This window comes from Urocitellus parryii, chromosome 3 (assembly GCF_045843805.1).
Source record: "Urocitellus parryii isolate mUroPar1 chromosome 3, mUroPar1.hap1, whole genome shotgun sequence".
In the NCBI taxonomy this organism is placed as follows: domain Eukaryota; kingdom Metazoa; phylum Chordata; class Mammalia; order Rodentia; family Sciuridae; genus Urocitellus; species Urocitellus parryii.
The window spans coordinates 150,939,716-150,965,754 of record NC_135533.1 but is presented as its reverse complement, the minus strand read 5'-3'; the positions used below and the strand labels follow the sequence as shown (position 1 = coordinate 150,965,754).

Genomic DNA, 26,039 nt, shown 5'->3' with positions numbered 1-26,039 from the left:
ACACAATCCAGTCTCTACTACAATATAAAATATGCAACAAAAATGACTGAATACACAATACAAAGAAGGGAAAATGTGGCCCATGGTGAAGTGAAAAGGAGGTGACCTAGATGTTGAAATTAGCCCAGGAGGACCGCAGAGGTGTGTTGTAAATATGCTCAAGGTCAGAAAGAGGAAACATAGTTACAGTGCATGGACAAATGGAGGACCTCAGCAGAGACATGGAGACTATTGAAAAGAAGGAAATTCCATAACTAAAGAGATCTAAAATGGAAAATGTTCTGGACAGGCAAAGACCGAGGATGGAGGAGTCAGCAAACTTAAAGATGGATCAATAGAAATGACTGAGTTTGTAGAACACAGAGGGAAAAGACGATGAGAAATGAACATGGCATCAGTGACCCGGGGAACCACACATCAGCAGCCCGGTGAGTCCACAACAGGCAAGACGACTGGGCAAACAACGGCCAAGCTCCAAACTTTGGTGGAACACAAAAACACAGATTGTAGGAACTCAGCAAACCCCAAGCAGGATAAATCTTAAGAAAACTATTTACACACAGGATGAACAAAAGAGAAAACCTTGTAAGCAGAAGCTTTAGAAAAATGATATTTTAAATTCAGAAGAAAATATGAATGACACACTTTTTGAAAAAAAAATGCCCAGAAGAAAACAACGTCTTTAAAATAACATATTTAAAGTACACCAAAGCAAGATAAAAGCAACAAGGTCAACTCCAAATTCTATAGACAGCAAAATTATTCTAAAAGAGCAAAACAATAATACTTTCATAGACATGAGTCTGCCACCAGTATACCCACAAGAAATATGAAGGGATTTTTTGAGGCTGAAAAGAAAAAACATCAAATGGTTTTAGATCTACAGGCAACAACGAAGAACACCAAAAATGGTAAATATGAAATATTTTCCCTTCAATTTGTTAAAAACACATCTAAGTATTTAAAGCATGTTATAACCCAATATTGTGGAGTTTATAATGCACAAAAGACTGGATAGCAAAAGTTCTCACACACACACCCTGTTTTTGATGTTCTTCAATGTTTCCTACAGATCTTTTTTGGGGGGTACCAGGATTGAATGCAGGGGCACTTGACCACTGAGCCACATCCCCAGCCCTATTTTGTATTTTATTTAGAGACAGGGTCTCACAGAGTTGCTTAGTACCTCACTTTGCTGAGACTGGCCTTGAACTCTCGATCCTCCTATCTCAGCCTCCTGAGCACTGGGATTACAGGCATGCTCTACTGCGCCTGGCTCTGTTTCCTGTAGATCTAAGTCCATTTGATGTTTATTTCCCTTCAGCCTAAAATGATCCCAATTAACATTTTTTATAGGTCTAGTTGTGGAAGATACACTGATATTTCATGTCTATAAAAATATTTTGATCAGCTCTGATTTTTGAAGAATACATATATGTATATATGAACATACACACATATATACACAGATGTGTGTGTGTGTGTGTGTATATATATATATATATATATATATATATTCACATATACACATACATACATGTATACACACTTTTTGTTGTTGTGGTTTGTTTTTATGTGGTGCTGAGGATGGAACCCAGGTTCTCAACTGTCCTAAGCAAGCACTTTACCACTGAGCCACAACCCCAGTCCCACATCCCTGGCCCTTTTTATTTTTTATTTTGAAATAGGGTCTCACCAAATTTCTGAGGGTCTTGCTCAGTTGCTGAGACTGGCCTCGAATCTGCCATCCTCCTGCCTCAGCCTTCCAAGTCTCTGGGATTACAGGTTTGTGCCACCACACCCAGCAAAATTATTTTTAAACATTCCAATACTTTACATAAAAGAGTAGATATTGACTCTAAATAGGCTATGATATGGGTAAAATAACATGAGTAATCACATATACACAAAAAGGCCAATAACAGAATTCCAAAAAGTATTGATTAACCCAAAAGAAGCCAGAAAGAAGAAACAGAGGAACAAGAAATGTGTAAGACAAATAGAAATATGTAAGACAATTTACAAAACAAATGGTAAAGTGGCAGACCTGAATCTAAGCATATGAATAATTACAATAAATGTAAATGGACTAAACACTCCAATTAAAAGGCATATTCTCAAGCTGAATAAAAGAGCAAGACCTAATCATATGCTATCTATAAAATCTATACTTTAACTACAAAGACAAAGGTTGAAAATATGAAGAAAGAAAAGGACATACCAAAAAAACACTAGTAAGATGAAAATGAATCAAACAGTCTTGATTTCATGGAAGTAGGTGAGTCAGAGATTAAGAGGACATTTTATTAAGACAGTGAGAGTCAATTTCTCATAATATATATGCTTGTGCACCAATAAAAAATGTGGAAAAGGGCTGGGGCTGGGGCTCAGTGGTAGAGAGCTTGCCTAGCACATATGAGGCACTGGGTTCAATCCCCAGCACCACATAAAAATAAATAAATAGAATAAAGATATTGTAACCATCTACAATAAAAATACTTTTAAAAATGTGGAAAAAATATGTGTGCCTGTATCTCATAGCAAAGTGTAAACAGAACCATGAACTAAGGAAAGAAACAAAAATTCTATCAAATATTTAAGGAAGAAATAATAACAATGTTAAACAAAATTGTTCAGGAACAGAGGGAATACCTCTTATTTCATGAGGCCAGCATGATCCTAGCAAAGTCTGATGAAGACATTACAAGAGAAGAAAATTGAAACATTAACCTTCCTCATAAATAGCCACATAGCCTTTAGAAAATATTAGAAATCATGTCCAGCAGAACATCATAATCAAACGAGTTTTAAAAATTCAAGGTTGGTTTAATGCTAGAAAAAATTTAAAACTGCCTTTTCACACATTAATGGGATAAAAGAATAAAATATGATCATCTCAACAGACATGGGAAAAGCATGACAAAATTCAATCATTATTCCCCGTAAAAACTTGCAGCAGGGCTGGGCTGTGGCTCAGTGGCAGAGCACTTGCCTCGCATGTGTGGGGCACTGGCTTCCATCCTCGGCACCACATAAAAATAAATAAAAATAAAGATACTGTGTCCATCTACAGCTAAAAAAATATTTAAAAAAAAAAAAACCTCACAGCAAACTAGGAACAGCAGGAAACTTTCTCAGTACAATAAAACTAATACCAATCTTAGTTATAAAACACCAAAGACTTGGTTCTTAAGATCTGAAACAAAACAAGGATGTCTGCAATGGCCACTCTTGAGCAACTCTGTACAGAGGTCCTCGCCAGAACAGAAGGCAGAGAAAATAAATAGGTAAACAGCGTGAAGATTGGACAGGAAGAACTAACAGTGTTCACGTCCACAGACATGATTATATACACATGATCTACAACAAAACTTCCACAACTGACCCATGAAGCTTTCTCAAGATACAAGGTTCATAAACAACTGTGTTTGTATAAACTACTACTGGCAAACAACCAGGAAATAATTTTTGGGTGTGGTACTGAGGACTGAACCCAGAGCCCCACATGTGCTAGGCAAGCACTCTACCACTGAGCTGTATCCCCTACCCTTTTTATTTTATTTTGAGATAGGGTCTCACTAAGTTGCCCAGGCTGGCCTTGAACTTGCCATCCTCCTACCTCAGCCTCCTGAGTAGCTGAGATTACAGGTGTTGCCACCTCACTTGGCTGGGAAATAAGAAAACTTTAATTCCACTTTACAATAGCTTTAAAATAAAAATAAAATGCAATGAAAAAAATAGGAGGGAAGAGTGGGTGACTTATAAAATAAGGCATGTCAAGGAGCTGTGGTGTATCAGCCTTATTTTTTTTTCCAACACCTCAGACTTCAGGGTAACTCCAATCAAAACAAGTCAGCTAGGAAATAAACAATAAAACAAAAAGGTAACATGCAGAATGGCTGGAAATATTTGCAAACGATGAATCTGAAAAGGGGTTAATATCTAAAATGAATAAGGAACTCAGACAAGTCAACAATAAAAAAAAGAAAACTCCCCCCAAAACAAACAAGACAAGTAACATCATTAAAAATTGGGCAAAGGACCTGTAAACACTTCTCCAAAGGCGACAGAGAAACGGCCAACAGGGTCCTGAGTGCTCAACATCACTACCCATCAGGGAAACGCAAATCTAGACCCCAACTACAACATTGCCTCACACCTATTTGGAAGGTTGTCATTAAAAAGACAAGAGACATCAAGTGCTAGCAAGGTGTGGAGGATGGGGAACTCCTTATGCTGTTGTGGGAATGCAAACTGACGCAGTCTTCATGGAAAACCGTGGAGACCCCTCAAAAAGTTAAAATTAGAATTACCATGTGCCCCAGGAATTCCTCTTCTGGGCAGATACCCAGAGGAGACAGAATCACCCCTCGCATTAGTCTGGACGGCCAAGATTCCAAAACTATCTAGGTGTCTGTCAATGGATGGGTGGAAAAAGAAAATGTGGTGCGTGTGTGTACACACATACACAAACAAATACGTACAGCAGAATAGTACTGACCATAAAAAAGAAGGAAACCCTGCCATTTTGTGATACCACAGGTGCACCCAGGGGACATTACATGCTGACTGACGTCATCCAGACACAAAAAGACAAATACCACATGATCACGCTACAGTATGAATCTAGACTCCAAAGTCGAATTTATAGAAGCAGAGAGTAGAATAGTGACTACCAAGGCGGGGGTGCCAGGGACACTGCCATAAACCTCCAGCTACAAGGCTCACGGTCCGGGTCCTGCACACAGCACGGTGACTACAGCTAGTATTGTACTGTGTCCTGTTTTCTGAGATAGGAGTTCAAGTGCCTTTACTGCACATACACGAAAAGGTGACCACGCCAGGAGATGCACGTGTTGAACAGCATGACTGTGGTGACCACCTCACAGGGCACACGTTTATCAAGCCATTGCTTTATACCCCATAAATAGACACGATTTCATCAGTTATGCCTCAGTAAAGTAGGGAAAACACCTATAGAGAGACACTACTCCATAGCTATAAGGATGGCTGTAATCAAAAGTCAGCCTGCGCAGGGGCGGTGAGCTGTGAAGAACAGGAGCCCTCAGCATGCAGCTGGGGGAGAGTCAGTGGTGCAGCCACCTTAGAAAAGACCAGCAGTTTCTCAAAAGGTCAAAATGGAATTACCACATTAGGCAGCAATTCCACTTCTAGGTATATATATACTCCCAACTAAATTGAAAACATATTTCTACATAAAAGTTTGAACACAAAAAGCTTGTATACCCACCATGAACATCCATAGAATGGGACTCTAACTAGAATAAGATATATCCCATGCTTGTATGATTTTTTTCAAAATGGATTCTGCTGTCATGTATAACTAAAAGGAACCAATTAAATAAACAACAACGTGTATACAACAGTTTCCAAAATGAAAACAATCCAAATGCCCATCAATTGATGGATTTAATAAACAAAATGTGGTTTATCTGTGCAATGCAATATTATTTGGCAATAAACAGAAATGCAGTCGTACACGCTACAATATGGAAGAATCTTGAAGATATTATGCTAATGAAAGAAGCCAGACATGAAAGGCCATATGTGGTATGATTCCATGCATCTGAAATGTCCTGAACAGGCAGATCCACTGAGATGGAAGGTCAATCAGTGGTTTCCAGAGGTGGGGAGATGGAGAGGATGGGGAGACACTGATAATGGGCATGAGGTTTATTTTGAGGAGAGGGGAGATGTCTAAAGTTGGTAGAAGTGACAGTTGCAAAATATTTTTATTATGTTGAAAATTTTCCATAATAAAAATTACTTTGGGGCTGGGGCTGTAGCTCAGTGGTAGAGTGCCTGCCTTGCATGCATGAGGCCTAGACTAGGTTCAATCCTCAGCCCCACATAAAAATAAATAAATAGAATACAGATATTATGTCCATCTACAACCAAAAAACTATTTTAAAAAAATTACTTTGGGTTGGGGTTGTGGCTCAGTGGCAGAGTACTTGCCTCGAATATGTGAGGCACTGGGTTCAATCCTCAGCACCACATAAAAATAATAAGCAAAATAAAGATATTGTGTCCATGTATAACTATAAAATATTTGAGAAAAGATGAAACTTTCTAAAAAAAATTACCTTAACATATCAAATGCAAACAAAACCAAACCCTCCAGTCCTAGAATCTATGCGTCCACTTTAGCATAAACTCAACCTCAGGACTCAAAATTCTGCTGATTCACAATAGATCTGCTGCTTCTGGTGCAGAAGACGCCAAGTGAGAACAGGTGACATGTTGGTGCTGACCAAAGCGGGAAGTCAGCCCTCCAGGTATGCAGAGCCTGGGCACGCCAGCACCATTCACTGAGGTTAGCCCACACTCTCTAGATCCTTCCATGAACCCTGACTCAGAAGGAAAGCTCGCAGGAACATCAAGCACTGGTGCTGCACTTACCTGGTGTTCACAGTGTTTGCAGACCATGTTGCTCGTGAGTCTTCCATGAAAAGGGTGCTGCGCCTTCCAGTGACTGGACGTGGGGTGAGGAGACCCTGGGACACAAAACACCTTTTGATATGCCACTTTTAGCCCTTTGGCACCAATCTCAAAACATACCCTCCTTTTAATAGGAGACACTCTTTAGGTAAAATAAAAAGTTCATTCAAAGAGTTTTCCTCATTGACTTCCAGCAAACACACATGCATTCCTTCTCCACAGATTTCCATAGTTCTTCACATGGGTCTCTATATCATGGGTACAGCCACATTTGAAAAAAGAATCTGCATTTAATAACATCTTCTTACAAGTACAGGCTTAAAATGCTAGGGATTTCATGAAAGGTTTCACTAGTGAGCATTCCATACAGGGAGCTAAGCTTCTGAAATGATCAGAATAAGCAAGTTCTGAAGAACTGGGATCTGCTTTGGCTGGGATGGAGGTTGGAGGACCACATCCTAGAGAGGAGCAGGGGCTCGGAGTCAGGCAGCCCAACCTCCTTGCTGGCTATGCTCATGACCTGGGAAGTTCTTTCATCTCTGAAAGTCTCATCTGCTGGAAACAGGGATGATTATTAATCCACTGTCCCCAGAATCAACTTCATAGAGAAACTTAGATGCCAAATTGCAATGCCTAGAATACAAAATGCATTTAAAAGAGGTATTCTGTTTCTATTACAACTAAGGCACAAAGGAAATTATGTGTCAATTTTACTTTTTAAGTTCAAGCCTTAAGAGTTAACAAGGATTCCCCTTCAAAGGAGAACTGTGATCATTTGCAGTAAAAGTGGGCCAAGGTGGAAATCCTGAGGACAGAATGCGTTAAAATGGAATTACCCAGGATCTGAAATTCCAGAAACAAAAAGAAAGCCCTTGTGGGAAGAGCAAAGTCCTTCTGGAGGAACCTGAGCAGGCCTGGGGTGCAAGGAACACTGAGACAATCATTTAAAGCTGTTCCCAAAATACAAGTTCCTTTGTAACTAGACCATAGTCCAGGCTGGATTGGGTGTCACCAAGAAAAATTTAAAAAACAACAACTTTTTAAAACAAGTAGATTAGTGTCATATCTACAAAGTACGCATCTATGTGTTACATTCAATAGAAAACAGCTACCTCTTGTGCGGCAGGTGATCTGTTTGGGAGTTATTTCTGACTGCTGCTGTAAGGGAAAAAGAAACAAAGTGAAAATCCCGCGGCAGCCCCTTTCCTTCCCTCACCACCCCGAGAGTTTACAAGTTTCTGTGCTGATGGCATCACTCAAAATGAACTTCCGACACAGCCCATGGTTCTCAAAGCATGCTCACTAGTGTCTGGCTGGCTCCTGCAGGCTCCTCCATCCAAGGCGATTAACACGCCTCCCCTCCCTGGGGCACTCCCCTTTACTAGTTAACTTTTATCATCTCCCCAAATATGACACTGTTCAGGGAAATGAGGTCCCACTTAGCAATTCTATGGCCCTTTGTTCTCCTCCATTAAACTGGGAAAAATAATACATTCTTTCTTCTCCAGAACACAAATCTCAGCAATGCATCATTTTAAAAAGCCTGACATCTCTAGCTAAAGGCACTGACTGCAGAGTGTACCTTAAGACCCTTCCCAGTCTCATCCCCAACACTAATTCTTTCTAAAGCCTACCTTTTTGTGCTTCAAGTTGTACAAAGATTATACTTGTGTTTTCTACAAAGACTAAATTCGTTCAAACAGCGTTAAGCATGTGGAAAATATTAACGGTTACCTCCAGAGAATGCACGTCAAACAGATGCGTGACCCTTGGCTGGCGGTCCCGCTCGTCTTCCAGTGATGAGGTAATGACGTGGAATAATTCGTGAGCATCCTGTCACAGAGCAAAGCATTCTTCAGAGAGGCCCCATGAAGTCACTTTGAGACCAGCACCACCTCCTCTGTGGCCACCAGGCGGACCCCCGTAGTTAGAGAGGGCAGAATGGGCTCTCCACCTTCTCAGGGCCCTGCTCCTTAAGGAAAACTGTCACATGGTAGATGACTCCACAGGTGGGGACTCTCAACTCAGAGGTCCAGGAGGACTGAGAAGGCAGAGAGGGGCGGCTGCCCTCCTACCAGCAGCCAGTGTCAGCTGAACTGACATGGCCTTGACCTTCACTCCACTGGACTCCCAAGGAGTGCTTTTTCTTTTTAAGGTATGGTAAAATACACATAAAATTTACCACGCCAGCCATTTCTGAGCTGCTGGTACCACAGGTGTGTGCCACCATGCCTGGGTACCACGTTAGCCTCTTCTAAAGGTACAGTTCAGTGGAATTAAATACACTCGGTGTTTGTCCCCATCCCCACTGTTCACCCCTAGGATTTTTCCATCTTCCCAAACTCAAACTCTCTCCCCATTAAACATTCACTCCCATTTGCCCTCCCCGGGCCCTGGCCCCATTCCATGTCCTGTCTCTAGGACTCTGACGATTCTAGGGACTTTATAGAAGTGGAATTACACACTATTAGTCCTTTTGTGACTGGCTTAGTTCACGGGCCACAATGTCTTCAAGGTTCATCTAACTGAAGCATGGGTCAGAATTTTCTTCTTTTTTAAACTTTTTTTTTTTTTTTAGTTGTAGATGGACACATGCCTTTATTTAATTTATTTATTCTTATATGGTGCTGAGGATGGAACCCAGTGCCTCCCATGTGCAAGGCAAGTGCTCTTCCACAGAGCTACAAACCCAGCCCTCCTCCTTTTTAGAGGCTGAATAATATTTTATTGCATAAAACTTTTGTTCATCCAGCCAGGAACGGTGGCGCATGCCAATAATCCCAGCAACTCAGGAGGCTGAGGCCAGAGCATCATAAGTTTGAAGGCAGCCTCAGCAACTTAGTGAGGCCCTGAACTACTTGGCTAGACCCTGTTTCAAAATTAAAAACACAAAGGGCTGGGATGTGGCTCAGTGGTAGAGCACTTGCCTTGCATATATAAAGCACTGGGTTCAATTCTCAGCACCACATATAAATAAATGAATAAAATTTTTAAAAAGTTAAAAAAAAACTTGTTAGGGGGAGAGGGGAGAAGAGAGAGAGAAAAAAACTTTAAAAAAAAGTCTATATATATAAAGGGCTGGGATGTGGCTAGTGGTACAGTGGCCCTGGGTTCAATCCCTGGCACCCACAGACAACTTTTGTTCATCGGTTCCTCTACTGATGGACACACGGTTGCTTCCACCTGTGGGCTTCTGAGAACAACCCTGCTCTGTGCAGCAGGGGTGTGGAAACTCTGTCTGAGTCTGTTTGTGACTTTTTGGTATGTACCCCGAAGTGGAGCTTCTGGGTCACATGGCAAGAGGCTCCTCTTTAAGGATCAATTCAAATGATCCTCTCTCTCCCCAAAAGCCCAAGCCCTGACTCCCATCTCTCCTGCTCTCCTCCCCGAGCTCTAAGGGTGCTGGTCCTCCTGGAGACCTTGACTCCCACTCTTCACCCCACTCCACGTGGTCAGCAGAATGAGAACAGCACTCCGTTGACCTGAGCCCCGAGGCTGAGCACTGATCGAGCCATCTTTTTAAAGGCCAATGGTTTTGCTCTTCTGCCTCCAGTCTCCCGGCGGCTCTCTCTGCCAGGGAAAAGCCTCTGATCTCCTGCAAATCCCTCCACGAGAGGCTCTGACCCTGACACATTCTAGAACACTCTACCTCACCGACGTGCTCCAGCCCCTGGCCTCTTTCATGGCCCTTGAGTAAAACAAGTGCACTCCCATCTCAAGCCGTGCCCACCTGTACCCAAGCTGCCCTTTCCATCCTTCAGGCCTCCCTGAAATGGCTCCCCACAGGGGGACCTCCCCGGCCAACATCCAAAGCTGCCTGTCCCCCCACCGCCAATAAGCCACCTTAGGTGGAGTAGCCACAGCCTCCCACCTTCCTCTCCCTCTCACTCTGGCCCCCTTCCTTTTCAAGTACAAGTCAGATCAAACCAGGGCGCTGTTCAAAGCCTTCTATGGCCCCCTCCTGCACACACAGTAAAAGCTAGGCCCTGCCACAGCCTCCCTGCTTCCTGACAACCTCTGCTGTCCCTCCCATTGCCCCAGCCCCAGCCAGCCACCCCAGCCTCCCTGCTGTCCTCCAAACTCTGTGGCTTACAGCCATCTTTAGGTTTCCATCCTGGCTTGCTGCTCTGTCTAGAACATTCTGCACGGCCTCACCCCTCTTCATGCTTCAGGTCTCACTAGAGCCTCACCTCTCCAGATGGGCCCTGCCTGCCTACAGCAGGCTCCCCTTGCCCCACGGCGGACTTATTATGTCATCCTATTTATTTTCTTGTTTGCACATCTTGAAATCACCTGTCTACTGCCTGCAACTCTCTCCTTCCACCACAAGAATTCAAGTTCATGGGAGCAGGGGATCTGCCAAGTCGTCCGCTGTACCACTGCCTGCCCTCAACAGGCCCCGCCCAAGGCGGGCACTCAATAGATACTTGTTGGAAATAGAGTCAAGAATAAACGAGGCAAGGGTCTTGCCACCCAGGGACTCATAATCCAGGGGCAGATTCATAATCCAGGGGCAGCCTGGCCAGTCACCAAGAGCACAAGCACAGGGTCAGCCCTGGAACAGGGAGTGATGAGCTGGGAGCCGGGAGGGATTCAGCTCTTCCCAGGAGACTGGATGGACCCTGAGAGTCAGGACTCCGCCCCAGCCCTGGAGCACTCCTGAGGCAGGGCAGAGTCAGACCCAATCTGTCCTGTCAGTCACAGAGCTGCAGAGCCTCCCAGGAATGAACACTTTTGCAGAAGAGGGTGGAACTTGAGAGCATGCTGCAGTGCCGGGTAAGCTCCAATGGGACTCGGCCACCAAGCAGCGTTGTGACTTGGGATAAATCATTTCCCTTCTCCAAGCCTCAGTGACCCCATCTATAAATTTGGGATACTAACAGTAACTGCTTACAGGGTTGTTGTACAGATCAAATCAGTTTACACAAAGAAGGATTTCTGGAGCTATAGACAGAAAATGTGTTGATGGTCAGCAAGAGTAAGCTACTGACTGACTAGATCCTCTGTGGTGCAGATGGACAAGGTGCCGTGCCAGATGCTCTGGATCCCTTCAAAGAGCAAGAGACCAACAGAAAGACACCATCACGGGCTTCCCTGCACACTAAAGCACTACCCAGCCAGGACTGCTCTGGGCTGAGCATGCTGAGAACACTTCCAGGAAATCAGATATAATTTAAGTGGGTCTTGTTTTATTTTGTTGTCTTTTATAATATTTTTAGTTGTACATGGACACTATGCCTTTATTTTGTTTATTTAGTTTTTTATGTGGTGCTGGGGATCAAACACAGTGCCTCATGCGTGCTAGGCAAGCGCTCTACCACTGAGCCACAACCCTAGCCCTTATGTGGGTCTTTGATGACAAAAGTTATCTGATGTCATCAGGGACTGAACCTCGAATCCATACTCTCAGTTGAGACACATTCAAAAGGGCTGGAGTTCAGCTCAGTGGTAGAGTACCTGTGTACCTGTACCCAGCACCACACACACACACACACACACACACACACACACACACACACACATGCTTTCCAGCGTTCTAAATGGAATAACATTTCAAGATACAATTGGATTAAAAGATATGCATCTTAAAAAATCATAGACATGGGCTGGGTTGTGGCTCAGTGGTAGAGTGCTTGCCTCGCACACGTGAGGCACTGGGTTCGAACCTCAGCATAACATAAAAGTCATCTTAAACGAAGGGGAGCTAGAAAGTCCCCTTGTTCCCTTTTCATGTTTTTAGAATGCCTCTTGCTCCAGCCCCGCAGTCTGGGGAGGTCTAGAAGGCCATGTCCCCTTTCTCAGGTCTGTGTTTGCACCAGAGGGGTAGAAGCGGCCTGCACAAAACAGAAAAGGCCCCTCTGCCGCAGTGAGCAACAGAGTGGTTTCTCCCTCCTGCGGCTGCCCCGGGGGCCTCTGGCTCAGGCTTGCCATTGGCGATGGTGGTCTGGGGCGGAGGAGGGCAGCCAAATCCCAAGTGGACAGCGAAGCTGCAGGTGTGGACCAGGGAGGGAGGAGTGGCTGGAATAAAGTCTTGGGGTTGCATATGACCCTGCTCAAGGCTTTAAGCTCATCTCTGAAGTCTGACTTTCTTAAAAATGAGAGCTTTGGCCAAAAAAGGATTTCACTTAAATCTCTGGAACACTAAGATGACACCATTTGCCACTTTTTAAAGGACCCAGGCCTCCCTATCTAGCCACTGTAAGAGCAAGGTCACTGGAGAACTGAAATATTTTCCCTCTTTGGCAACTGTTTATGCTCCATGCCGCTAACCTTTCTCCACTGGGTGGCAAAGGGCTGTGTGTCTGCTCTGATGGCGAGAGCAGGGAGAAAGTTGGTGCTTTGGTCCCAAAACACTGAGGTTGTCTAAATGTCACAGAAACACTGGGGATGGAACTCAATAGTAGAACACTTGCCTGGCGTGTTCAAAACCCTGGGTTCTGTCACCTGCACTATAAACATACACTCACACCAGGCAACTGCAAGGTTGCTCCCTAAGCCTCTAGGGAAAAGGCTTCTCTGAGCCACACCTGTTGCAATGCTGTGCTCACCTGTTCTTCAAAGGAAGAGATCTGCCACCTATACATTCTTAAGACATCCAGCAAGCAGCTCGCATCCAAGACCTCTTCCTCAGTAACTTCTTGGCAGGACAAAGCTGGAAATGAAAAGGAAAGCCAGTTACTAAATGCACCAACAAATGACTAACACCAGAAAATCTACAACAGTACACCAGGCCACAGTTAATCACAGTTTAAGAACGCAGAGCTCACTGTGAACTAGAGGGCTTTCGTCATCATTCACTGTAGCTTTGTGCTTACTATGCTATTAGCACTTCATGTTTGTCGAGTGGATCTAATGTTTTGAGTCTGTAGTATTTAAATGCGAGAACTGATTTCTGATCTTTGAGTTACCATGGTCAGTCTAAACCTATTGTTGCAAGGTTCTCATCAATAAAACCATGTTAGCTCACAATTCTCTGGGGGGAAGGGCCCTCAAACCCTCATCTAGTCCACCCCTTACCCAGTGGGTAACCAGGTGTACCCCCCACACAGGGCTCTCCCCTGGCAAGGCCTTCGCTGTGCTAGTCTGCGTTTGAGCTTCCGGCCACCACAGCAGAGCGTGTCAGGGTGTGTGTGTGGCAGCCAGAAAACTCTGCTGAGAGCTTCACTTGCCAGTCAAGCGTAGAAGCAATCCTAATAAAGGAAAATAGAAGTTTGATTGCTTGTGAATTTATAAATACATCTAGAGGTTGATGCTTTCTCTATAAAGGGTTGCATGTTCTTTGTTGCAACCACTCAACTGCTGCTGCAGCACAAAAGCAGCCACAGGCAGTGCCTGAACAAATAAGCATGGCTGTGTTCCAATAAAACTTTATTAATAAAAACAAAGGGGAGCGATTTGGCCCACTGGCCACAGGGAGATGACAGCTGATTTTGTGTGTGTGTGTGTGTGTGTGTGTGTGTTACTAGGCTTTGACCCAGGAGCATTCTCCCTCTGAATTACATTCCCAGCCCTTTTTAAATATTCTACTTTGAGTCATGGTCTCACTAAGTTGCCAAGGCTGTCCTCAAACTTGTGAAGCCCCTGCCTCAGCCAGAGTCCCTGAGATTACAGGCTGTGCCACGCGCCTGGCCTGACTGCTGATCTCAACCACCCCGTTTCTGTAGGAGACCACACTGGACCAGTACTGCTAGAGTGTGGGAGAGAAGAAGTCGAGCCTGCCACCTCAGGGTGGGGGTGTTCTGGAAGTTCAATGACTTGCAGACAAGTAAGTCAGCCTGTTTCTCATCTTGGATCTGCAGTCAGTGGACTTGAGAGAGACTCCTTTAAAATATATTCTAAGCTCTGACTCTGATGGGGGTAGACTCTGACCCCACCCCAATCCATCACCACCCTCATCCTTGTCTGAGTATGCCTGGTGACCCTGAATGGGGACATGTGAGAAGTAGCAGCCTGGGCAGCTAGTGCTGAGAAGGCCTGAGGGTCCACCTATCAGTGTACATATCCTGGGGTCAGTCCTCCACCCTCTAGAACAAAGGGAAGGACTGAGAAGAACTGTAGTCTTCCTGCTTCCTACATTCATTGGGCAGCCCTTCTGAGAACTTTTTCTCTCCCCAGGAAAATTTCCATGCCTCCTTTAACCCGACTTGGTCTAAATGCTGCAGGGTGACCTGGCGATATCTGCTAACAGTTCCATGTCCCCCAGTCCAGCAGCTTGACTTTATTCAGGATTTACCTAAGGACCCACGTGCTTATATGCCCAAGAGCCCACAGCCCACAGGATGCTCCCCACAGCCTGCTGACTGTGACGAGACACTGGAAACAAGAGGGAAATAAACGGGGGCATCTCAATATACAGCCACCCTGCAGCCACCAAGGTGAGGAGATTTGTAAATGACACATCTGATGCAAGATTAATACCCAGAACACAGAAAGAACTAGCAAAATTCAACAACAGAAACTCTGAACAACCTAATTTGAAAACAGGCAAAGGACTTGAACAGACATTTTTTTTCCAAAAAAATGATGAATGGCCAATAAACAAATGAGAAGATGCTCAACATCCCTTATCATTAGGGAAATGCAAATTAAGACAATAACATACCACTCAACACCCATGAGGATGGTTATCATTAAACTAAGAGAAAACAGCAAGTAATGGCAAGGACATGAAGAGACTGGGACCCTTCTGCATTGTTGCCTGGCAGATAAACTGGTGTGGCCTCTGTAGAAACAGAATGGTGGTTCTTCAAAAATTTAAACAAAGTTACCAATTGACCCAGCAGGGCTTCTTCTGGATCTAAGAGAAAATAAATGAAAGCAGAGACTTGGACGGATATCTGTACACTGATGTTCACAGCAGCGTGACTCAGGACAGCCAACGATGGAGGCCCAAATGTCCCCTGTCTGATGGATGAATGGAAAATCCAAATGCAGTACATGCACATGGATATTAACCTTAAAAAGGAATGAAATTCTGGTATCTGCTCTAATGTGGATGAATCCTGATGACATTATACTAAGTAAGTAAGACAGCCACCAAGGGACAAATATTATAGGGTCCACTGATCTGAAGCACATGGACATGCAGCATCTCACGGCTCCATGAGGTAAGGGTCAAAATCTCAGAAACAGAACAGTGCTCCCAAGGGCTGGAGAGAGGGGAGGGAGGGAGTTTCTGTCTGATGGGTACAGCTGCAGTATAAGGTGATGAAGAGCTTTGGAAATCAGTGGTGAGGACTGTCATATGACAATGTGACTGTACTTAAGACCACTGAACTAGGGGCTGGGGATGTGGCTCAAGCGGTAGTGCGCTCGCCTGGCATGCATGCGGCCCGGGTTCGATCCTCAGCACCACAGACAAACAAAGATGTTGTGTCCGCCGAAAACTAAAAAATAAATATTAAAAGACCACTGAACTATACGCTTAAAAATAGTTTAAATGTTTGTTTGTTTGTTTAGTATTGGGATTGAACCTAGGGCCTCAAACATGCTAGGCAAATGCTCTCCACTAAGCAGAGTCCTCTCTCTGCCCATTATGTTTTATTTTTGAGACAGGGTCTCAGTTTCCCAGGCTGGCCTTGAACTTGCTATACTCCTGGATTAGCCTCCTGAGTAGCTAGGATGACAAGCGTGTACCACTGCACCAGGACTGCAATGGTATTTTTTTTAATCAGGATAGGAAAGGGGATTATTCTCAACTCACCTCTTATACAGAAGAGCAGACCTGTTTCCTAGAGACTTTTGTGTCAAGCAGAGATTCCCAAGGCAAAATACCTCAAATGAAGCAATCTTTAGCTGGGAGTTTTTTAAGTCTGATTTTTTGTTCTGACTATGAGAGCAATACATGCTATTATTGGAGGCAGACGTATAATTTTTTAAAATGTTTCCTAAAACTATCAATAACTGCACACCAGCATGGCCACTACTAATGCTTTGGTCTTTTTCTATCCAGCCTTTATCTGTGGAAGTTTTTACCTTGCTGAATGACATTATATCACATTTTGTTTCTTGCTCTTTTAAACTTAATATTTAGCCTTTCCCAAATTAAAAAGATTTTATAAAAATGATTCTGCATAGCTATACATCACTGATTGCTTAAGCATTCCATTTTAACCATTCATGGTCTTTTTTTTTCTTTTTTTTTTTTTTTTTTGCCATTATAGGCTTGTGCTGGAGACCTCTGTGTATCTATCATATTCTACATAATACCCATGAATTTTTTTGTTTTGTTGTTTTGCAGTGCTGAGGACTGAAGTCAGAGGACTGTATATACTAGGCAAGCACTCTACCACCAAGCTACATCCCAGCCCTGCCTATGAGATTTTAACAGATGTTATAGGGAAGAAAGACAGTTCTGCAGTCAAAAAATTTAGTTTAAAAATGAAATTGTCTATTCTTCCTATGCTCCCTCTCTCCCTATCCCTATGAGTTGTTGGAGGGGAAGGGAGGGGGCATGGGTTATAAATGATGGTGGAATGTGATGATCATTATTATCCAAAATACACGTATAAAGAAATGAATTGGTGTGAATATACTTTGTGTACAACCAGAGATATGAAAAATTGTGCTCTATTTGTGTAATAAGAATTGTAATACATTCCACTGTCATATATAATTTTTTTTAAAAAGGTCAAAATAAATATTTGAAAGTATCTAAAAAAATGAGTTGTAGCCAGGTGCGGTGGCATGTGTCTGTAATCCCAGTGGCTTAGGAGGCTGAGACAGGAGGATCATGAGTTCAAAGCCAGCCTCAGCAAAAGTGAGGTGCTAAGCAACAAAGTGAGACCCTGTCTCTAAATAAAATACAAAATAGGGCTGGGGATGGGGCTCAGTGGTTGAGTGTTTCTGAGTTCAATCTCTGGTACCACTCCCCACAAAAAATGAAGTTGTACAGGTAACTTCAAATCTTTACCATTATCAATACATACTGAGAGTCTCTCAGTTGAAGGCCAGTGTTCAGCCATTCCTAAAATTTTTGCTGTTAGAACCCCATTTTCCTGGCTAGTATAAATCACAGTGCACATGTCTTGTTTTCTTCTAGTGTGTGTGTGCTGGGGATCACACTCAGAGCCACCCTCTGCTAGGCAAGCACTCTACCCCTGATGTCCCCCAGCCCCATAGTACATATTCATTCCTAAGTACTTTCTCAGGACAGATTCCCAGATGTGGGAGTATGAGGCCAAATGGTACTGAACACTCCACAAGCTCTTACTGGGCAGTTCCAAACCACCTTCCAGAAGGAATACATAGAGCTCCACCCATCAGCAGCAGCATGTGGAGGTGCTATCCGACAGTGGCCAGGACTGTGAATTTTTATTTTTTATTATTTTTTTTTTTTAGAGAATTTTTTTAATATTTATTTTTTAGTTCTCGGCGGACACAACATCTTTGTTGGTATGTGGTGCTGAGGATCGAACCCGGGCCGCACGCATACCAGGCGAGCGCGCTACCGCTGAGCCACATCTCCAGCCCAAAGGACTGTGAATTTTTAATCTTTACTGACAGGCAAAAGAATATATTAAAAAATTTAAGTGGCACTATTATTTTGTTTACATTTCTTTGATGAATTCTGGAGTATTTATTAGGATTCCACATGACTTACTTTTGTGATTTCCCGTATTTCCTAGGCTAAGGCACACTTTTTTTTCCTTTCAACTTTAATGGTTTTGAAACTAGAGCGCTTCTTACAATCAAAATGTTTCTTTGGTAGTGGATTTTTTCCTTTTTTTAAAAAAAGCTAATATTATTTTTTAAATAAATGGTTTAAATAAATGGTTTAATCTTTGATTTTTTAAAAATACACCTGTTTGTATCTATCTTTGCATGACCATCTAAGTGATCTTTTTCTACAAAAAAGCTAATAACCCTTTGTTTGCCTGCCATCTAGGCCTTTTCTTGAAAATGTGTGCGACCCCCTGGGAGTGCCGCTAGATACCTTTCAGGAGGTGCAGCAGGGTCAAGGACAAGTACTGGTGCCGGGGCGGCTCCTTCTGGTCCCTGGTGTACTGGGTGGTAAACTCCTCCAGCCACCTGATGAAGGCCGGGCAGGCGGACAGGCCCTGCAGCAGGGAGTTCATGAAGCAGGTGTTCCCTAAGTTGACGAGGCCAGGCACCAGCCCTAAAAACATTGGAGGAACACGAGAACAGCACATCACACGGGACCAACTTTCTTTTCCTCCCATTTGGGACCCAGAGTTTCTACACGGTGACCTTAAGTTTGGAACCCCGATCTGAGCAGGTCCTTATCTGATGAGCTCTGGGAGCCAGGCTTTCTGTCAGTGCCCAGGCCTGGTCCCAGTTCTGCCCCTACAGACACGAGTGACAGGAGGACTCATCCCTGTCTCATGTTAGCTTTGACTCCACCACAGTGTCTGGCACAGCTTGGATTATTGTCAAGTGTATGAGAACACTTGGTGACCACCTCCTCCTCTTCCCCTGCGTCATTCTCTCACATGTTCCCTCTACTTCAATAAAAAAGCAACGCTTCTCACAACAGAAAACAATTGCTCCGTTGTTGCTCCCAGGGGACAATGATTTTGTTCTGATAACAACCACTGGGAAAGACACCACTCTACCAATTCTGATCAATCTTTCTGCAAAGAGATCAACAAAATCTGATATAATCCCCTCCTTCTGCTGAAAATCTTGTAAAACTTTTAAACATGAAAGTTCTAAACATGCATGAGACTGTATAATGAACCCAAATTATTACCATTCCCAGATTTAGCAATGATCAAATCTTGCTACAACTCTCTCTCTTTCTTTCACCAATGTTAAGTAAAACAATATTTACACAAGGGAGCACTTAAGGAAATAGATTTTTTATTAATGAAGAAACAAACTTGAAACTTTTATTGGTTACCAGTAGCTAGTCAGAGAAACCACAACTAAATGACACAATTAATCAATTTTACTACCAAAAATACAATTGCTATATTAATGAGAACACTGAGCTGATTAAGCTGCTTGAAATTCGTCATTACAAAGCCTGCCTTAAACAAAAGTCTGCAAAGGCAGGGTAGAAATCTTTTCATTACAGAGTAATAAACGAGTCAATGTAAAAGCACTGTTTCACAACCAAAGGCCTCATTTTGAAGATTTTGAGAGAAGAAAAAACTACCCACTCCCCCAGCTTTCTGTACCACTCTCAGATAAAAACACCACAAGGCAATGGTCCCATTCTTACCTTTTCTACGTTTCTTTCTTTCTGTAATGGGACCCCAAATGACATATATTCCTGCTGCAAGTGCAGCAGCAATTCCGCCTATAACTCCCCAGTTCTTCATAACTTTGTATCTAAAAAAGAAAATAAGTTTATTGTCTTCCCTCATTACAGACAAGACATATGGATACACTGCCATAGGTAAATAGAAGAACATTTTGTCAAAATATCCTACCAAATACCTAAGTTTAAGGTTAATGTAATATATAGTAACAGAATTGTTTTGAAAACCAGGATGTTGCCCAGCTATAATCTCAGCAACCCAGGAGGCTGAGGCAGGAGGATCCCAAGTTCAAAGTCAGCCTCAGCAACTTAGCAAGGAAGGCCCAGAGCGATTGAGTGAGTCCCTGACTCAAAAAAAAAAAAAAAAAAATGAAAAGGGCTAGAGACGCAGCTCAGTGATAAAGCAGCCCTGGGTCAAATCCCCAGCACCAAAAAATAAAATGAATCAGGATGTTTTGACAACAAGATTTAAAATCTAAGACAAAAATATGACCTTTCAAAAGTGTCTCACTCACAAGAAAAGCAGAAGTTTTCCTCCTACAATTTCTCTCCCTCCACTGATACCCTGGCTGCCACACAGCCCACACCCTGACCTCAGGGCCTCTGCACTGCTGCTCCCCCAGATGCCTGTCCCACTCCTTCACTTCTTCACCACCTTCCACCTCTCAAAGAGACCCACCCCGAACCCGTTACTGGAATCTGTACTCCTGGCCTTCCCTACCAGGATTCTATGTTTTTGGGTTTTTTTAACCATTGTATTTATCACCTTCTAACATAAAATCCACTTAGTACATTTATTGTACGTCTCCCTCAAGTGAGGGCAGGGGTCAGAAGTGTCTAGGCATTGGAGGTTCTCAATAACACCTACTCAATGACTGACTCCTGTAGCAAATATTTTGGAATGGATCTTATTTTATTTTATTTTTTTAGAGAGAGTGAGGGGAGAGAGAGAGAGAGAGAGAGAGAGAGAGAGAGAGAGAGAGAATTTTAACATTTTATTTCTTAGTTTTCGGCAGACACAACATCTTTGTTGGTATGTGGTGCTGAGGATCGAACCCGGGCCTCGTGCATGCTAGACGAGCACGCTACCGCTTGAGCCACATCCCCAGCCCATGGATTTTAAAATATTAAGCATATAATTAAAGATCTTCTGAACATTTATAAAATTAAGGATTTCTTAATTTCACCCTTGAACTGAACATAGACAGAATTTATTCTTTTACTACAAATGAAGAAATTTCTCCAGTAATTTAAAAACTATTTTTATGCAAAGCTCTGTATTTCCACCAAGGCAAACACATACACATGTGGATTTCTATGTGTAATATATATCTATATACGTGTAGCACATATATTCTTATTTTTTCTTTTTTTCTTCTACAGTATTGGGAATCAAACCCAGGGTCTCACGCATGCTAAGCAAGCACTCTACCTCTGAGTTATACCCCTAGCCTTTTTAAAAAAAATTTTTTTTAGTTATACATAGATACAATATCTTTATTTTTCTTATTTATTTTTATATGGTGCTGAGGATCGAACCCAGGGTCTCACACATGCGAGGAGAGTGCTCTACCGCTGAGCCACATCCCCAGCCCATCCCTAGGCCTTTTTAAGAATAAATGCCTCAGCCACTCAAGTAGCTGGGATGAAAGGTATGCAGTGCCATGCCCAGCTAATTCTTATCCCAATACATGAATTATGTGAATATAGGGGGTTTTATTTGATTATTTTATTGATACTAGGTGTCTCACACATGCTAAGCAAGCACTCTACCACTGAATTACATCCCCAGGCTATTATTAAAATTTTATCTTGAGACAGAATCTTGCTAAATTGCCCAGGCTGGCCTCAAATTTGTAATCCTCCCATGAGCCACCACACCTAGCCAAATATAATTTTGATTTCTGCTCAGTAAACATAACTAAATGAAGAGTCACTAGTGACAATAGTGACTCTGTCTTATATTTTCCTAGCATCATAGCTGACAAATGAATTTCAAATAGGCCTTTGATCTTCCAAGACAGAATCAGAAGAATGCACAGAACTTAGTTAAAAAAATGGAATCACGTTACTCAAGTTCAAGCCTGGCTTTGCTATTCCCTAGGGCATCATTTCACCCTGTAACTCTGAGCCTCCTCATCTGTTCAACAGTGATCATCGTGGACACACCTCATAGGGTTGTTTTGAGGATTGCATCAGCTCTCATGCATAGGGTACATAACAAGATCTTAAGTATCAACTTCTATAATTATTAAGCATTATAATCTCAGGCTCATTCATGACATTTTCTTGAAGTTTTTTAATGTATCACCGTGCTGATTTTTACATAATGTGTTCACAAAAGTGCCTGGAGGGCTGGGGTTGTGGCTCAATGGTAGAGCACTTGCCTAGCATGTGTGAGGCACTTGGTTCAATTCTCAGCACCACATACAAATAAATAAATAAAATAAAAATTTCATCAATACTTAATAAAAATATTTTTAAAAAGTGCCTGGAAATGCTAAAATGAACGAACACTGAAATGTAAAGCACTTGAGCAGCACTTTAAAATCTCCTGATCAAACACTAAAATTTAAGCGTGCATACGCTATGCCAGGCACTGTGATTGATAATTTTCTTTAATATTTATTTTTTAGTTGTATACAACACCTTTATTTTATTTATTTTTTTTATATGGTGCTGAGGATCGAACCCAGGGTCTCACACATGCGAGGAGAGCGCTCTACGGCTGAGCCACAACCCCAGCCCAATTGATAATCTTATCTCATCCTTAAAACAACCCTGTGGAAGTAGGTTCTGCTGACATCCAAGGTGAAGGATCTGGGAGATGTGGCCAACTTAGAAACTGAGTGACTGAGTGAGGGAATGTGGCTCTGAATCCACGCCTAGCTGGCTCCAAACTCTGTGCTTAAAACCAAAGTTCAGAGGGAAACCGAAAGGCAGTGTTGAAAGGCTGGGGAGGCGACTTGCCCGGGTCCTCAGCAGGGCAGGGACAAGAATCCCAGGGGAAAATGATGACTTTGCAAACTCAATTTCTCTACAAAAACGACATCATGAGCAGAATGTCAGGGCCTGGGAGTGAAGAGCTCTGGCTTCTCCTCCCGGTTCTGCCATCAGGTCCAGGCAAGGCCAGCTGAAGGCTCATTTTCCACCTACAGAATGAGGGCCCTGGACAGGACAGGCATTGAGGGCTTCCAGTCCTGGGATAATGAACTCGTTCCACCTGCTCTAGTTCCAAAGGAAGCAAACCTGAGCAACAGGTCTCAGTCACTTAGGGTCAGCAATGGGGGTGCAGCAAGCAGCTCTGAAGCCTGGCACCCTGGAGAGAGCGGATAAGACAGACAGACACGATGACAGGACTGGGGACACAGGTGTCATACCAGGAAAGGGCGGGGGTCCTTAAGCCTCAGCAGGACCAGGCAATCTTCACCGATCAAGGGGCCTGGTCTGGTTTAGGAGCCTTCCCAAGGGTCTTCAGTCCCACGAATAGGATTGAGGACTCAGAAGTGGGGACCCCTAGCAGAATTGGGGGGTCTGACATTAACAGGAGTATGGTCAAAATGGAGGGGGGGGTCTGGCGGGCCTGAGGCACTGGTAAGACCGTGGGAGCTACCGAGGACTGGGGTTGGCAGAGAACCCGGCATCCAGGGACCGGTATGAGTGGGGGGCTCAGGATCGAGGGGCCTCGCAGGCCTCGGGGGCTTTAGAGGGCTCGGGGGCACCGGGGCCTAGACAAGACTGGGGGGCCCTCGAAGTCGGGGACGCTGGCAGCGTGGTGGCAATGGCGCGGGGTGGGGACAGCGACAGAACTGGGGACGCAAACGGAACCGGTGTCGCCGCAGGGCTGGAGGCCCTGATAGGCCTGTCACCCCGCCCGCCTCGGCGCCAGGGCCTCCCCCCGCGTCAGGACGCAGAGGCCTGGGGAGCGTCCACCCGGGCCCCCGGAGGACCCGACCAGGGCGTGAAAAGGCCCCGCCGGCTCCGGCTGCAGCCTCGGTCCCGGCCTCCCGCTCGCCCCGCCCCCGCCGGCGAAGCTCACCTGACGGCCGCCCCGGTCCGCAGGAAGCGCTGGATTGCCCTGTCAGCCGCCGTCAGCGCAGCCTCGGCCCGGGAGCTCAACATCGCGGCCGCGCCAGAGGCCAGCCGCTGCCCGCCGCTGCCCCGCCGACTCCGCCGCCGCCGCCCGCCGGAGGGCTCCCCAGGCTCCCGCGGCGGCGGAACCCACGGCCACAATCGCAGCTCTTCGGGGGAAACGAGGGCGAAGGACGAGCTCCCCGGGAGAACCGGAAGTGGCGGCCACCGGAGAGCAATAGCCCACGGATCACTTCTTTGTTTTTCCTGTCCCCCTTAGCAACGGGAGCGGAGGACTGTTGCTAAGGGAGGCCCACCTGCTCCGGACCGCTTCCTTTTCACATTTTAACCAGACTCCATTCACAAATGCAGATGACCGACCCAGTTTCAGGAGGGACCCTGGGCCATATGTTCAGTGTGGAGAGGGAGGGCCGGTCCGGCAGTGGAGGCGGCCTCCGCGCGAGGCCTGGAGGTACGCGCCGAGCATCCTGTATTCCCAGGGTCCAGGAATCCCAGCGGGAGACTCCCTGCGTTCCTTAGCGTCTCATTTAACCTTACTGTATTTGTAATTTACTCCGAGGGCCTGCTCCCACTTCCGCCATCGACTTCGCTAGCTTCACTTTATTATTATTATTATTATTATTATTATTATTACTACTACTACTACTATTACCACCACCACCAGGGGTTGAATCCAGGGGCACTTAACCACTGAGCCACACCCCCAGCCTTTTAATTTTTTATCTTGAGACAGGGTCTCGTTAAGTTGCTAAAGGCCTCCCAAAATTGCTGAGGCTGGCCTCCAATTTGAGATCCTCCTTCCTCAGCCTCTTAGCTGCTGAGATTACAGGCATGGTCACCGCATCCGGCTGCTAGCTACACTTTAGCTGCGTTTCGCGTCTTGCTCTAAATCTCTCCTTAGAACACAAGAGCCAAGGTTCACAGGACGAATTCCTGGTAACACTGCCATTATATTGTCACAGGGTGGAAATGGGCTACAGAGGAAGGACCTTTCATGAGCACGTGGACGATTTCCGAGGGTGCCAATAGGGAAACTGAGGTGCCTATAGGAAACTTAGCCCCAAACTTCCTGTTCCCTTAAGTGCTCAGTACATGTTGCCAAGTACGACTGCATTTAATCTTCATAACAAATTCAACATTACCCACATTTTACATTCCAGAAAATCCAAGAAATTTGGGGATGTAGTAAGACTTTGATGCAGCTTGTAAGAGGTGGGATGGAGTTTGGCAGTCAAGTCTGGCTATCTCCAGAAAAGCAGTGTCCAACAGGAATAGAATAGGGGCTGATAAGCAATTCTCAATTTTTCAGTAATTAAATCAAGGTAAAAAAACAAGGGGTGAAAATAAATTTTAATGGTAAAATTTTCTGGATCTAAAATATTGTCATTTCCATATAAAATCATTAGTGAGATAATTTATAGTCTTTTTGGACCGTCTCAATTTAGGCTGTGTGTGTGTGTGTGTGTGTGTGTGTGTGTGTTGCTAGCAATGGAACCTTTGAACTTGCTGAGCATGTGCACCACTGAGCTACATCCCCAGCCCATGAGCTACTTAATTTTCATGTGCTTAGAAGCCACAGGTGGTTAGTGGCCTCCACGTTGGCAATACACTTTATAGAGCATGAAGGCCAGAGAAGTTTTGACCTCCTTTTTAATCACTTTCCTCAACTCCAGACTGAGTTCCAACTGCTTCCCCAAAGAAATCTACACCTGCTGGGCATACTGCACGTGTCTGTGATCCCAGTGAATCAGGAGGCTGAGGCGGGAAATTGCAAGTTCAAGGGCAGCTTCTGCAATTCAGGGAGACCCTGTCTCAAAACAGAAAATAAAAAGGACTGAAGAGTTAGCTCAGTGGCAAAGCAACGCTGGATTCAATCCCCAGTGCCAAAAGAAAGACATTTGTTAATGCAGTTAGGTTCTCAAAGGTGTTGGTCTCAGGAGTCCTTTGTAAAAACTGAGAGCTTTTGTACCTGTGGGTTCTAATTCATTATATTTATCCTATTAGAAATTGAAATTGAGGGGCTGGGGTTGTGGCTCAGCGGTAGAGCGCTCACCTAGCATGTGCGAGGCCCTGGGTTCGATCCTCAGCACCACATAAAAATAAATAAGTAAAATAAAATTGTGTCCAACTACAACTAAAAAATAAATATTAAAAAAATTAAGAAATTGAGATTGAGATTTAGGCAGGGTGGCCTACGTGTGTAACCCCAGAGGCTCAGGAGGGTGAGGCAGGAGGATCACAAGTTCAAAGCTAGCCTCAG

At 44.2% G+C, this 26,039-nt stretch overlaps 1 protein-coding gene across 4 annotated transcripts in view; it reads right to left on the bottom strand.

The window, feature by feature from the left end:
- Usp30 (ubiquitin specific peptidase 30) overlaps nucleotides 1-23,886 on the bottom strand; it is a 32,390-nt gene extending 8,504 nt beyond the window's left edge. For 2 of the 4 annotated variants that reach the window (XM_026409193.2, XM_026409191.2), the window contains exons 1-7: nucleotides 23,727-23,886; nucleotides 19,649-19,758; nucleotides 18,398-18,580; nucleotides 13,011-13,114; nucleotides 8,197-8,295; nucleotides 7,575-7,620; nucleotides 6,424-6,518 (exon numbers count right to left, since the gene is read on the bottom strand). In XM_026409193.2, the coding sequence (XP_026264978.1) occupies nucleotides 6,424-6,518; nucleotides 7,575-7,620; nucleotides 8,197-8,295; nucleotides 13,011-13,114; nucleotides 18,398-18,580; nucleotides 19,649-19,758; nucleotides 23,727-23,809 (720 nt within the window). In that variant the 5' untranslated portion in view covers nucleotides 23,810-23,886. Of the gene's footprint in view, nucleotides 1-6,423; nucleotides 6,519-7,574; nucleotides 7,621-8,196; nucleotides 8,296-13,010; nucleotides 13,115-18,397; nucleotides 18,581-19,648; nucleotides 19,759-23,067; nucleotides 23,204-23,726 lie in introns of all 4 variants that reach the window. The other 2 variants (XM_026409194.2, XM_026409192.2) reach the window with 2 other exon arrangements.
- Nucleotides 23,887-26,039: the final 2,153 nt, after the last annotated feature.